The sequence below is a fragment of the Acipenser ruthenus genome, chromosome 3 (assembly GCF_902713425.1).
Source record: "Acipenser ruthenus chromosome 3, fAciRut3.2 maternal haplotype, whole genome shotgun sequence".
In the NCBI taxonomy this organism is placed as follows: domain Eukaryota; kingdom Metazoa; phylum Chordata; class Actinopteri; order Acipenseriformes; family Acipenseridae; genus Acipenser; species Acipenser ruthenus.
This window is the reverse complement of record NC_081191.1, coordinates 62039168-62053820: the sequence shown is the minus strand read 5'-3', so window position 1 is coordinate 62053820 and position 14653 is coordinate 62039168. Positions and strand designations below refer to the sequence as shown.

At 36.5% G+C, this 14653-nt stretch overlaps 1 protein-coding gene across 1 annotated transcript in view; it reads left to right on the top strand.

Annotated features, from left to right (window-relative positions):
- The window catches only part of LOC117435701 (aryl hydrocarbon receptor repressor-like), a 102017-nt gene extending 88059 nt beyond the window's left edge, over positions 1-13958 (top strand). Inside the window, exons 10-11 of the mRNA XM_034059063.3 lie at positions 3045-3186; positions 5374-13958. Coding sequence (XP_033914954.3) covers positions 3045-3186; positions 5374-6484 — 1253 coding nt within the window. The 3' untranslated portion in view covers positions 6485-13958. The remainder of the gene's footprint in view (positions 1-3044; positions 3187-5373) is intronic.
- Positions 13959-14653: the final 695 nt, after the last annotated feature.

The window sequence follows — 14653 nt, the reverse complement described above, 5'->3', positions numbered from 1 at the left end:
CCCTGATACAAAAACAGGCCATCTCCATCATACACCCTCTCGACAAGAGGAAGGGTTTTTACACCAGGTACTTCCTGGTGCCGAAACGGGATGGCGGCCTCAGTCCGATCCTCGACCCTTAGACAGCTCAACCTGTTCTTGAGGCGACAGCAATTCAAGTGAGGCCAGGTGACTGATTCACCAATGTGTACCTCAAGGAGGCCTATTTCCACATTCCCATAAGACCCAACCACAGGAAGTACTTGCGGTTAGCTTTTCAGGGAACCTCTTACGAGTTCCGTGTCCTCGTCGTTTGGCCTCTCCCTGGCGCCTCGCACATACTGGCCACTCTGAGACTCAAAAGAATCAGAGTTCTCAATTAACTGGACGACTAGCTAATATGTGCCGAGTCACCCTGTGACAGGGTGGACGAGTGGTGACGTCAGGCCAGAAGCAGGAAGGAAAGACTGTTTATTTAAATACAAAAAATAAAATAAAAAGTTCAAACAGAAAACACTTGCTCACAGAGCGAAAATAAAAGATTTAAACAAAATAATCACAAACACAAAAATAATAAATAATCCAGGTCAGGCTGGGCAAATCGCCTTCACTGTTCCTAGATTCTAGTTTCGTTTTGTTTCTCTCTCCTCTCTCTCCGCTCTCATTCTCGCTCCTAACACCCACACCGAGCTGGGAAAACTGCAGGCTTATATACAGGTGACCATCTCCCGATTAGCAACAATTTAAACAATTAATTAACTCGGGAGATGGTCACCTTCTGCACGAGGTTTTTAATTACTGTGGATGGGCTTCCCATCCATGCTATTAAAACAATACAAAAACACACAAACACTCTGCTACGCTGTTAATACATTTTTAAATAAGTACAAATAAACAATAACAAAACCAGCGGCGCTTCACCGTCTTAAAAATACACTTACAATAATAAATAAATCATAATACACAATAACACAGGGGCGGAGGGGGAGACCCCGTTCTAAAAATAAATAAACAAATCAATGTACAGGGCTCCTCGCCCTGTTACACACCCACACAGGCAACATTACACATGGAGCTGGTCACTGGTCACCTGTTATCTCAGTCAACCACCTCAAAAGCCAGCCGACACCTTCCCAGACAGCCATCTATATGGGGCTGTATTTGCTATTGCTGTGCCTGGAGAAAATCAGAAAAGAATGGGCTTGGGTGCTCCTGGTAGCCCTGAATTGGCCCAGGAGAGCCTGCTGCCTTTATGAAAAATGCTTGTCTGATAATGTACTGACAGTGCGCCTTTGTGTCTTAAAGAACAATATGGAAATCTGCATTTTTCTTCATTGGTTCGCATGCATACCTGCATACCAGTTATATATCATAACCCTGGTTCCCTGAAATAGAAATGTTATCTGTTATCTTTCGAGGTTGCTTCTTTCACTCCAACACAGCGGGCTTGAATAGTAATTGCCGCTGTTCCCTTCTGCTTGCGGCACTTTATCTCCTCGAGAGAGAGGTATACGAGAAAAAGCGGATTGTGACTGTTTAAAACATGCTTTCAAGAGTTCTTAACAAACTGATGCAATTGTAAGTGTCGCAATTGCCTGTAGCTTTCGTTCATCTCATTATAATATGAGAACCGTCATTTTCACTATATCCGTCCCCGTCTTGCAAATTTATGCAGGAATGCCCATAATTACATATTTATCTAGGCTTGAACCACAAACAAAAACTGCTGCCACAAAGCATTCCCTAAAGAGTCGCAAATAGCATAGCGCTTGTCTAGTAAATTTTGTCCAAGACTTCCACTTGTTTGCAACTGGTTTGCGACTATTGCGACAGGTGCAATACTTTAGTAAACCTACTCCTATTTCTAAACTTATTATTTTTGTGTCTTGCCCATGTTTCTTGGCGAGACCGTTAACAGTTAGATAGTACCCAATAATGGCAGTTAAAACTGGATTGCTTAATATGTTTATGGGGTTGTAACCATGAATGGTACACACGTACACATTTTTTTGTAATCTGCCAATGCCCACTGTATATCTGTAATCTAGTTCATAATATCACTTACATATACCTGCAATCTTCCTCCAAAGCAGACCTGTATAATGTTCGCTTTTATAATAGGTAGCATTGTGTGTGTTCTTCAAAGACAACAGGTGATACAGTGATAAAATAACTGCTTTCTAAAACCAGTGTTGAGGGTTCAATTTAAATGTTGCTCTGTGATAGGGTTTGAATCATCTGCTATTGTTATAGCCTACAAACAGCCTGGGGCTTTACAGAATGGGCAGAATAATATTAAAAGGAAAAGATTGCAAAGAAGACTTCAATAGCGAGTAGTAGGTCATCAAATCGATTTACAAAAAAAGGATCTGTGCTCAATATACATTACATACACACACCATAGGACTGAATCGTTATAATAAGTTTTTTTTTTTCTTTTTTTTTTTTTTAAGAGACCATGCTGTGCTATTTTGCTTTGCTATACGTTACAGTAAGGTTTTTTAAATATTTATGTCCCAAATGTAGTTTTAATTTGATCTTTCATTAAACTACTATTTTAGCATAGCATAGCCCAACCTCAATTAAAATAGAATGACGACCACAGACAAGTTTGTTGTAAACCCTCCTAAAAAGCAGGTAAATCGGGAATTATATCGTATAACAAAGGTATGCCAAGAGCATGCCGTTCCCTTTTTTCCGTTGTAAACATAGCCAGAAAAGCCCTAATTCAATTGTGCTGAAACGGTGGATACGGTGGATTTAGATCATGGGGATTTATTTCATGTTCCTGATAGTTCCAGTTTTGTCCACAGCCAAGGCAGGGGATGAAAGTCTGACATGTTTGTTGGATTTAAAACAGCAAATATGTGGGCATTTTTGTTTTCAGTTACTTTACAAAAGTGATAAAAATGATTACATTAGAAAAGTTATATATATGTATATATATATATATATATATATATATATATATATATATATATATATGTGTGTGTGTGTGTGTGTGTGTGTGTGTGTGTGTGTTTATGTCTGTAGCAGTCTAAACCTTTGATTTTCCTTGGTGACAGTGATGAATAATGGAGAAAATGGAGTTCCTGTCTTTAGAGTGCTTACAAATGAAGATCAATGGAATTGGGTGCAGGCTAACGCTCAGCTTGTGTACAGAAACGGATGCCCGGAATATGTCATTGTCACACAACAGTCCATGAAGTATGTAACTGTTTATATTTGTTTGTCATCACTGAAAACTAACCTTAATGGCTAGAATGCAAAACTGTTTTTATAGCCCATACACTTATGTTTCTATTTGTAGCAAACTTATTCTGAGGTTCATAAAACAGTCCACAGCAGTGGTTCTTAATTAACTGCTCAAATAGGCTTGCAAATCTTCAGATATTACCATGCTTATTGTATGCTTTCATTTGCTTTATATTTGTTTCTCTTATAGGTGTAATAAATTTTTTTTTTTTTTAAACTGACACTTGATTACGATATGTCTGGTCCAGTGGTTAAAGAAAAGGGCTTGATACCAGGAGGTTCCTGGTTCAAATTCCAGCTCAGCCACTGACTCACTGTGTGTGACCCTGAACAGGTCACTTAACCTTCTTGTGCTCCGTCCTTCAGATGAGACGTAAAACTGAGGTCCTATTATACGTGACTCTGCAGCTGCAGTTGTTGATGAAGCATAGTTCACCCCCTAGTCTCTGTAAGTCGCTTTGGATAAAAGCGTCTGCTAAATGACTAATTAATAATGATTTACTATTAAATTAAAATTATACAATAACTCATACTTAACCCTAACACAAACATTACTTAATCTAAATAAGCACATGCCATTATTTTAAAATATCACTAATATGATTAAGTATCCTGAAATTGATATTGACTACACACTAAATAAATAATGATTATGTTCTTTCATACAGAATCATCTGAATAACTGACACTTATTTTAAGATATAACCAAAAATGGTCATTAGCCTTCATATTTAGCTGTTGAATTGTTTCCCAAACTTCATTTTTACTATGACTCAGCCCATGTATGATGCAACCACACTATAAGTTTGATGGGAGTACTAGACTTCCTCCTGTTTACTTCCTGTGTTACAGATCATAGAACCCCACCTCTCCAAATACAGTTCCATGTAATCCTCAGTTTTGGACCAAAGGCTGCCACGATTACATTTTTTTGTAAACATGTAAACTACCTGCAGTTAACTGAACGCCGCCATTTAAATGATGGGTGGGGGTTTGTTAGGAATAAAAGCACACTAGTATTATTAAAGTAATTAATAAAACAAATCAATCAATCAATCAATCAATATTTATTTTATAGAGCGCCTTTCATAGTGGACCACCATCACAAAGCGCTTTACAAGATAGTGAGGAACAATGCATAATACATTAAATACAGTGAAATACAGGGCACAGTACATTAAATACAACATTAAAAAACAATGCAAACACATTAAATACAGGCATAATACATGAAATAAAAGACTAGGATGTGAATTCTAAACATTGTGGATGTGTGTGTCAAGCAGAATCATACAGATAAGATGGAGTAAAAAACCTGAAAACAATTTAGACAGCAGCTAATAACAGATACCAGGCTTAGACAGCATTAAAAGCAAGAGAGAACAAGTGGGTCTTGAGAGTTGATTTGAAGCGAGCGACTGTGGGAGCTGCACGCACTAAAGCTGGGAGAGAGTTCCAGAGAGTCGGGGCCATGAAGCTAAAAGAGCGCTCTGAGTGTGGCGCGCTTTTGTGTGCAGGGACATAGCGGGTCAGCAGGTTGGAGAGATACTCTGGACCTGTGTGATGGAGGGCCTTGTAGGCAAGCAGGAGAATTTCCAAAGTAATCCTGAACTTAACAGGTAGCCAGTGCAGTTGTGCAAGACGGGGTAATGTGATCATACACAAAACATGCTGGTCTTCTGTTCTATCACATTACACAAGCAACCTAAAACTAATAATGAACTAAAATATTATTTTGGCAATAAAACTGCCTTAATTATCCATCCTATTGGAGGTTAGTTATATATTGTCATTTGAAACAACTCTTAATTGAACTTTGCCTACATTTTTCATAACGTCTCCTGTTAGCCAGGATTGGAATCACCTGGCTCTAAATTTAATGAGGGGACACCTACCTGGGATTTAGCAGGCAGGTATTTAAACCGGTCTGTAAGGCATGGTCTGTGTCTGTGTAAACATAAATAAATATACAAGCATCGTCCTGTTTTCATCTTACATGAGAAGACAGTGTTAAAGGTCCTGAAAAGTGGCAAGCGTACTCTGGTTTGCCACACTATTTTTAGTGATATTTGACTGCGATGTTGTATGTGGCGATTTTTAAAATAACAAAAGAAATATTGATTTATTTATTTCTTGCAGAGATAAAGAAGATGCAGAAAACCTAAAGATGGAAGCCAGTAATAGTGGAATGAATGAAAATGATGAGGTGCATCTGTTAAACTGCTCCAATGACACATCTGGGCAACAAAGACATCACAATCACTGGACAAAGGAAGGGATTAAACAAAAACTTGAACTGAACAAAAGTGAAGGTTGTTATACCCAAGATGAGCCATTCAATTTCTGTAAATCCTCTTTAGGTGGAGAAAAAGCCCCCAATTTAGGTAACCCCTGGGCTGTAATATCATCCACAGGGGCACAGCTGATAAGGACTGGTCAAAATATGAATGGCCTTCCAAGTAAACCTGCTCATTATGGGAAGCCAGGCATTTATAAAATGTCTCCAAGCTGCCACCATATCAGGAATGACACGCATATCCCCAAACTTTACAGCACTTCACAAAATCCAGAAATGGACAACTTCACGGCAGATGTTATGAAATCGGAAAACACATATGTATCACATGTGGGATGCTACAACAACAGGATGTTTCCTGAAACTCCAATCAAAGTCGAACAGGAATCTGATTCTGAAAACGGCTGTGACATCTATGATATCTCCCAAAGCAGGACTTGGACGTGTAAGGAGGAAGTGGAGAACAAGTTTTGGATTGGGTATTCTGAAGGAATTCTGTTGAAAACTGAAGCAGACTATTATGAGCAACACTCTCCCTGTCAGAAAAACAAAAACAACATGGGGGTGCCTTTTAACAGGCACTACCAAGATACCTCCTCTGGGAGCAGACCTTTAAAATATGTGTTTCCCAAAGCCTTGACCCAGTTTAGCCCACAAAGGTTACCTCATTTGGAGAACTTGTCCAGTAACCCCAGCGCAAACTGTTTGGATAACCCTGCGTATGGGCACAATTCTATGGAACATGAAGGGTTTGACCAGCAGGAGTATAAACTAGCCTACGAGTTCAAAAGTCACAACTTGATCCATGCTATCAAGCGTGAGCCAATGGATTCTCCCCCATGGTCTGATATCAATCAAAAGGTCATACAGACACCTCTGCAACGAAATGTCATGCCAAACTGCATTATGAATTCAGCGGCACATAAATCTAATCCATATTCCTATTTGCAGTGACAGGCACAGATCTGCCTGTGCACCTGAATTTATCAGGGTGAAGAAAGTATTACAGACATGAAATGGGAGATTTTAGATGTTCTACTCATATTTAAGGACTTCAAATTATATTGCTTTATTATGATTAATGCAAATACAATACATGTTTTAAAGCACTTGTCAGAATATATTAATACAATTAACACTGATCTGTGTGTTTTCTGATGTGTTCTATAGCTTGCCAAGCTGCAGCATAAGCGTAATATGCTATAGCAGTGGTTTTCAAACGGGTACACGAGCTCTCGTCAGGGGGTATGCGAGAAAAATCCTGTATTGGTAGACAATGCATTTTTTTCCAGGTTGTTGTACATTGCAACTTAGCAATCGAATCAACAATGTTGAATCTCCTTTTAAAAAAAAACACAGCCGTACTGGTGTACGTTTCCTTTCTGTTGGGCGAGATTAACTCTATTAATACCCAGCTGGCTGCTGACAGTGCGTTGAGCTAATTTACATATTCCAATAGCAGTGCACTGGTTACTACAGTCTGTGGGCTAAATATAGCCTGTATATTCAAATAAAGATTGTCATTGTACAATGTTGCTTCTTTTAAAAATGTGTAGTATTTACTAAGTAAACATACTTTCTGGGGTTTAAATGTTCACTGTTAGTAGTTTAATCAGTTCAGTGTTTTTTCTACGTTTACTTTTTTTAAATAACAGTTTAGTTGAGCAGGCAGCTGGGCCGCCCATGAAATCACTCACTTCTGAGCTGGAGCGACATGACTGTTATCTTTACTTGCAATGCTTTTATGTGTTTTTTCATTATTAATTAATTCATTGAAAAACTCCTTTGTCATGTGAGTGCATTACCCTACGCCTCCACACCGGTAATTATTAATAAAAGCAAAAGGACGATATTATTATTATTACAAAAATAGAATTATACCAAATAACGTTTTTATTTACAATGAAGGGAAAAATACATGTTTTCATTATAAGCATTTGGGCGACACAGTATGTTCCCTACATTGTAAATAAAAACATGATTAGGTATAATTTAAGTAAAACGCTATTAATAATAAATGAATCAGGGTTGTAGCAGCAGTTTAAGTAATCTAAATATTTCGTCGAATAGTTAAAAAGTACAATGCTTATGGGACTGTCAGCGCTCATTTTCAAAAGATGTCGGCACGGACATTATATACAAACCAATGAATAAATTGTGTATGTATGTATGCCTGTGTGCGTGCGTGCGTGTGTGTATTGAGACTATATGCATGTCTCTAATCATATGTGGGTTTCGCGATCACGCCGCCCTCTAGCCAAAATTGTAGATAGTAGCCTACTGTAATAGCCTTATGTTTTTGCCTGTTGTCATTGATTTGACACATTGCCACTGTATATGCTTCCAGGGCAGGTCAAACTTCAGGAAAAAAATCACAAATTTTCCGTCCCTTCCTGCGATTTCAGTCGGTCAGTGTGTGATGCCCGCTTATAAAGTGTGTTCCGGGCTTTAAAGCTGATTAACACGAACTGCACTAAACACTTTAACATGTAAGCATTTTGCTAAAAGTAATTTTTGACTGCCTGATATAAATATCGCATTGCTACTTTCAACAAATTTTACATTGTCCCAGCTCAAGTGTTCAACGATAAAATTAAAGTTAAAAAATAAATAAATAATTATTTGTAACTTAAAAAAACAACACCTGTTTTCTCTCTACACTTCTGCATTTGTCTGAAGAAATGCATGTCTTTTGTTGAGAATCGCTTTTTGATTTTGTTTTGAATTGGAACCGTAGTTTAGTTTTTCAGAAGCATAACCTTTTTGGACTCGTTTTGGCATACTTATTGGAGTCTGGATTTTGAAATAATTTTACATGGCATTTTAGTTGGTGCATTTTCACCGTGGTTAACTAATTGTATTTTATTTTGTTAGTTTTTAACAGCAGTTTTCCATTTACAGTAACTAATCTAGTAATTAGAAAAGATAATATGTTTTCATAGGTATATTAGACCCTATCTCAGGTGGGGGTACGCGATAGACTAGATTATTTGGAAAGTGGTACAGGGCCTAAAAAGTTTGAAAACCACTGGGCTATAGTAAAACACAAAGGTTTTACATCTGTTTGTGAAACAGGGTGGTGAATCACCCTATGATTTTGCTTGTGATATTTAAATGTAAATGCAGAAAAAAGTGGAAAGTGACACGCAGTCTATACCGTCCACAATGAGTTTAATATGTATTGTATAAATTAGTTGTTACTGTACTTTTTTTATAATAAGTTGCTAAATATATATTTTTGGCATAATAACTTTGAAGTAAGCAATAATGACCGAAATAATAAACTGATGCTGTGTTCAACGTTCTAATTCATTAACTATAATTTCATTTTGGAGTATTCCCTACATTTACTGCAAATAAAACCTAAATTGCTGTCAACAGTCTTTTAATGCCTCCTGGCATTTGTATCTCAACAACATTTAACAGTATTTTATTGTTGAGGGTTGTTGAGCGTTAGAATTTCACTCTTTTCATGTTGTTTTTATAGTGTTGGATTTCAGATTGAGCTCATTTTATCATGACAAGTCCCCTTTAGCAAAATAATTATCGTAACAATATGAAAATAAAAACCATGGCTCTCCAGTGTACATGTCATATTTCATTATATAAAGCATAAGGCTGTGTTTTTTTTTATTGTTTTTATTTTATTTTATTTATTTTTAGCGCCGAAGACGAATACACGCTGTCCTCTGAAACGTGTGCCGTCAGCCGACTGCTTTTTTTCACTCTGCAGGCCCAACATGCAGCCACCTCCAGAGCTACAGCGTCAGAGGACAACGCAGCCAGTCTACGGGGGTCGCTGGTGCATGGTGAGCCGAGGACACCCTGGCCGACCTAAGACCTCCCCACCCGGGCGACGCTCGGCCAATTGTGCGCCGCCCCTTGGGAGCTCTCGTCCACACATAAGGCTCTGTTTTAATGTTATTAAAAGTAATGCATAACGTTTTTAAAAGATAAATCAATAACACACTGCAATAAATACTGCAATAAAACAATTGAGCTAAATTTCAAGTTTAAAGCAACATTACAGGAACGTGATATTTAGAGTAATCATTAAAACTTATTTTTCGATTGCATTGCTTAATATTTTTACTAAATAGAACGTTACCACTAATGTGTGCTATCAGTCTATTCAAATCTTTAATTTTTTTACAACCAATTAATTATTGATAGTCCAAAACCATCGGTCTTATTTAGTTTTATTATGACCAATAGGATATTATGTTTCTTAATATAGACAAAGGCAGTCCTCACATAATGTCAGTAGAACAATCGGTGAACTATATCAAACATAGAAATGAGAAATTTAGAATAGGGAATTAATGAACATCTATCGAACTGAAAATTGGCTCATAGTACAGTTACTCAGAAAGTGTCCCTCTTCATGTTGTCTTTTTTCCTCTTTTAGAAACTGTTTTCAATTTCTGTCATGGGTATCAATCTTGTTTCAGACTCACTGTCTGCCTTTGAATGTGTGTAACAATATGTTACACACATGAACAATGTTCATGCCATATTTTGAACATGCAAAATAAAGGTTTTTTTTCCTTCAAAATCTAGGCCTATTTATGGAAAAAAACAAATAGGCAATGGGTCCTGGCCATGAAGATATTTATTAAACTATATACATTGAGTAAGAGTCTGTTGCCTTTAAGAAAGCATTGCAAAAGAAATGGTATTAGTAAACCATGAAGTGGCTGAGAAAGAGCTGGAAATAAGTATTTCTCAAAATGTAAAGTAACTCTTAACCATATTTTGACTATAGGCTTGTCAATATCTTCAATTACATGATTCTAGATTAGGGCATGCAGTACCATTTATTGTATGGATGTTGTACTTCGAAATAGTTTTTCACATGTTGGATATGACTGATGTATTGATGAGATATCAGGATATGAAACATACCAACACTTTTTTTTATCAGACCTCTGGCAAGTCACAGTATAATTTACAAATGCATTCCCATGTGCAAATGTCGGGTATAATAATTTTAGATAAACCAGGGGTTTTCAACCGGGGGTACGTGTAGCCCTGGGGGTATTTTTAAGGGTCATAGGGGGTACGCAGGACGACTTGGAAATGCACAAATAAAAATGAAAGTAAAAGAAAATAATGCTTTTGTAACAGTATTATATATTCTCTAAAACACTGTGTATAATTATTTAATCTTTGTTTAGCAGCTCAAAGTGAACCACAGATTGAAAAAAAAACACATAGAATCTATCACGCCCACACTTTCCACCTGTATGCAAGCGCATTTCGATTGAGTGGAGTTCCACTCTGATATACAGGTGAAGCAGGCGTCTGGCGATCGTGTCAATGGAGAGCGATCTGTGCTGCTCATGATCCTTGGGGTAGGATTTTCAAAAAACAGTGTTATTGTATTGAACTCATGGTATAGTAACAAGATTTTTAGTAGCAAGTGATTTTCAAATGAAATGTGTTAATTAAATCAATCCGTTAATGCTTTGAAATTGAGTCGATGAGGTTGTTAATGAACGCATTTCTCATTAAAAATCTTAATTGTCGCAGGTCACGTACATCACTTCCTGTCTCAACAACTAGATAAGGGGAACTTGTTAATCAAAATGCATGTTAACGGGATCAAGAAAAATGAATGGAAGCATAATTCGCTGTTATGGAAACTACTCGCGTACAGGGAGGCGGGTCTCCAACCAGCCAAATGGAAATAAAAAATAATGGGAATATCTATGTTGTGTATAATTTGTAAACTCCATTTAAAATTGTGCATTTTGTCATGCAGAATGTACATTTATTTAGAACACTTCACATATAAAATGCTGATTTACAATTATCTAGTGTGTGGGTAAAAATCGGACTGCACGGATTAAAAAAAGTAATAAATAAATAAAAATTAAACCCCACTAGTCATTTACCCTCTTTCAGGGGAATATTTTGCCACAGCTTACTATATACTCTTTTATGTGCATTTTGCAATCTTTTTTTTTTTGGTTAAAAACAAACAAAAATACCGTAAGCGATCTATGTATATTGGTTGGAATTTATTTTCTGATGTTGACATATACTTTTGTCTATATTTGAGTATGTACGATTGTAGGCTATAAATAATAAGATCTATAATAAGATCCAAAATGGAAAATTACCTATATGGTAACAATATCCTGGGAGACAGTCAGCATGGTTTTAGGAAATGGAGATCGTGTCTAACTAATCTTTTTGAGGATGCAACATCGACAATGGATAATTGCAAAGCAAACAACATGGTTTATTTAGATTTCCAGAAAGCTTTTGACAAAGTCCCGCATAAAAGATTAATTCTCAAACTGAACGCAGTAGGAATTCAAGGAAATGCATGCACATGGATTAGAGAGTGGTTAACATGTAGAAAACAGAAAGTACTGATTAGAGGAGAAACCTCAAAATGGAGCGAAGTAACCAGTGGTGTACCACGGATCAGTATTAGGTCCTCTGCTATTCCTAATCTACATTAATGATTTAGATTCTGGTATAGTAAGCAAACTTGTTAAATTTGCAGATGACACAAAAATAGGAGTGGCAAACACTTTTGCAGCAGCAAAGGTCATTCAAAATGATCTAGACAGCATTCAGAACTGGGCAGACACGTGGCAAATTACATTTAATAGAGAAAAGTGTAAAGTATTGCACGCAGGCAATAAAAATGTGCATTATAAATATCATATGGGAGATACTGAAATTGAAGAAGGGATCTATGAAAAAGACCTAGGAGTTTATGTTGACTCAGAAATGTTTTCATCTAGACAATGTGGGGAAGCTATAAAAAAGGCCAACAAGATGCTCGGATATATTGTGAGAAGTGTTGAATTTAAATCAAGGGAAGTAATGTTAAAAATTTACAATGCATTAGTAAGACCTCACCTGGAATATTGTGTTCAGTTCTGGTCATCTCGTTACAAAAAGGATATTGCTGCTCTAGAAAGAGTGCAAAGAAGAGCAACCAGAATTATGCCAGGTTTAAAAGGCATGTCGTATGCAGACAGGCTAAAAGAATTGAATCTATTCAGTCTTGAACAAAGAAGACTACGCGGTGATCTGAGTCAAGCATTCAAAATTCTAAAAGGTATAGACAATGTCGACCCAGGGGACTTTTTTGACCTGAAAAAGAAACAAGAACCAGGGTCACAGATAAAGGGGCATTCAGAACAGAAAATAGGAGCCACTTACACAGAGAATTGTGAGGGTATGGAACCAACTCCCCAGTAATGTTGTTGAAGCTGACACCCTGGGATCCTTCAAGAAGCTGCTTGATGAGATTCTGGGATCAATAAGCCACTAACAACCAAACGAGCAAGATGGGCTGAATGGCCTCCTCTCGTTTTTGTAAACTTTCTTATTTCTTATGTTCTAAATATGTTTGAGGTGTCATTTGTGTTTGTAGTTGTTAGCTATATATTATTCATGTATACCATGTATGTAACTCTTCGTTATATATTTATTAAGCTTTTAAAATGACGATAGAACTCCCTACCCAATACACAATGTGTTTATAATTGTTCAATGAATTCCTCTAATCATGCACTTTCTTTGGTACTTTTTGCTCGCCTCCGCGATAAACTCAACATGATTAGAAAGAGCCAACAAACACTTACAGTATTATAAGAACATTTTATATGCATACAAACGTGTGAAGGTGAAAGTGTACATTGTACATAAAGTGTGGGGGGAGTCTGACAACACTAAATATGTTTAGGTAAATTCCATGTCAATGATCTCGATCACATTCCTAGTGCATCATTGTGTGTCCTTGACCCATGTTCTTCGTTCTTGTGTTAAAAGCCAAGGATGCATTGCAAATCCGCAGTCACCTAAGGAAACTTTATTGTAATATCTAATATGCCATTTTCTATACCTAGATTTCAGTTGTATAATTCAAATATAAAATATACAGTAGAGGTCAGCTGTCATATAATGTACGTATCCAGGTGTGTTTAATGACTTCAACTACTTACAATCTGTGTATTTGAATTTCCATCATTATTGGTGTTTTTTTGTTTTTTTTTACAGAGAGGTTGAACCATTACAAAATAAGCACCTGTGTCATTTACTGCCCTTTCATTTCTTAAAAAAAATGCATTTGGTGATTGAACAATTAAATTGATTAATACCTAGACATACACAGATGTAAACATTATTTTGTAACTGTTGTTTTTATTGTATGTGTAATCAACATAATATGTGTCTAGTATATTATATTTATTTTCAGTAACTCTCCATAAATGTATTTTAATCAGAATAGTCTGGATATGTGTCCCATAGATTAGGGACCCCTCTTGTGATTTATGCTTTTTGCTGAATAATTACAGTAAGTTCAGATTTCCTTCTGTTCTGTACCTTTTTTTTTTTTTTTTTTTTTTTTTTTAAGAAATAAACATGGGGCTTCAATTAAATGTTGTAGCTGCAACACAGGCACTATGTACTGCAGCATTTTCTCTACTGTTTACAAAAATAAAACAATAACACTTGATAAAGGACTTACAGTATGTTGCCTCAAGTTCTTCTTTAATTATTTTAGAGAATATCAGAAAAAAACAGGACAGGTGCACGTTATCCGACAATTCATACATTTGGTCACAGTTAGGGCATGCTGGTTTTAGTAAATTGTTAATGTTTTAAACTTATCTTTCAAAAATTCCCTGTTTTCAATATTTCATTTTTTTAAAGTGTAAGTTAGAGGGAGCAATATATACTGTTTATCATTTATGTTATGGCTAATTTTATTAAATGAGAAAATACAGAGCTTTCTAGCATGTGTTTTGTCCTCCTATACTACTGAACAATTCAAACAAACTTGCAGACATTTGAGGAAACCCTCAAACACACCACAGCATAGCACAGAATTGCACAGACTGTTTATTAAAGACACATGTACATACTGCCCCTCTGGGAAATCGGATGGAATGGCACCATAGAATATAGAAAAAGTGCAGGTCATCAAGGACCAGAGTCCAAGAATAAAAGATAAAAGTGGAGGTGGGGTGGGACTAAATATGCTTTCAATTTTGTTTTTAAAAGTGCCAAAATATTTAGTTTGTTGGTGACTTTTGATTTCTTTTTGTTAATTAAAAGTGCACAACAGCACTAAAACTGCAGCTTCCCTGTCTC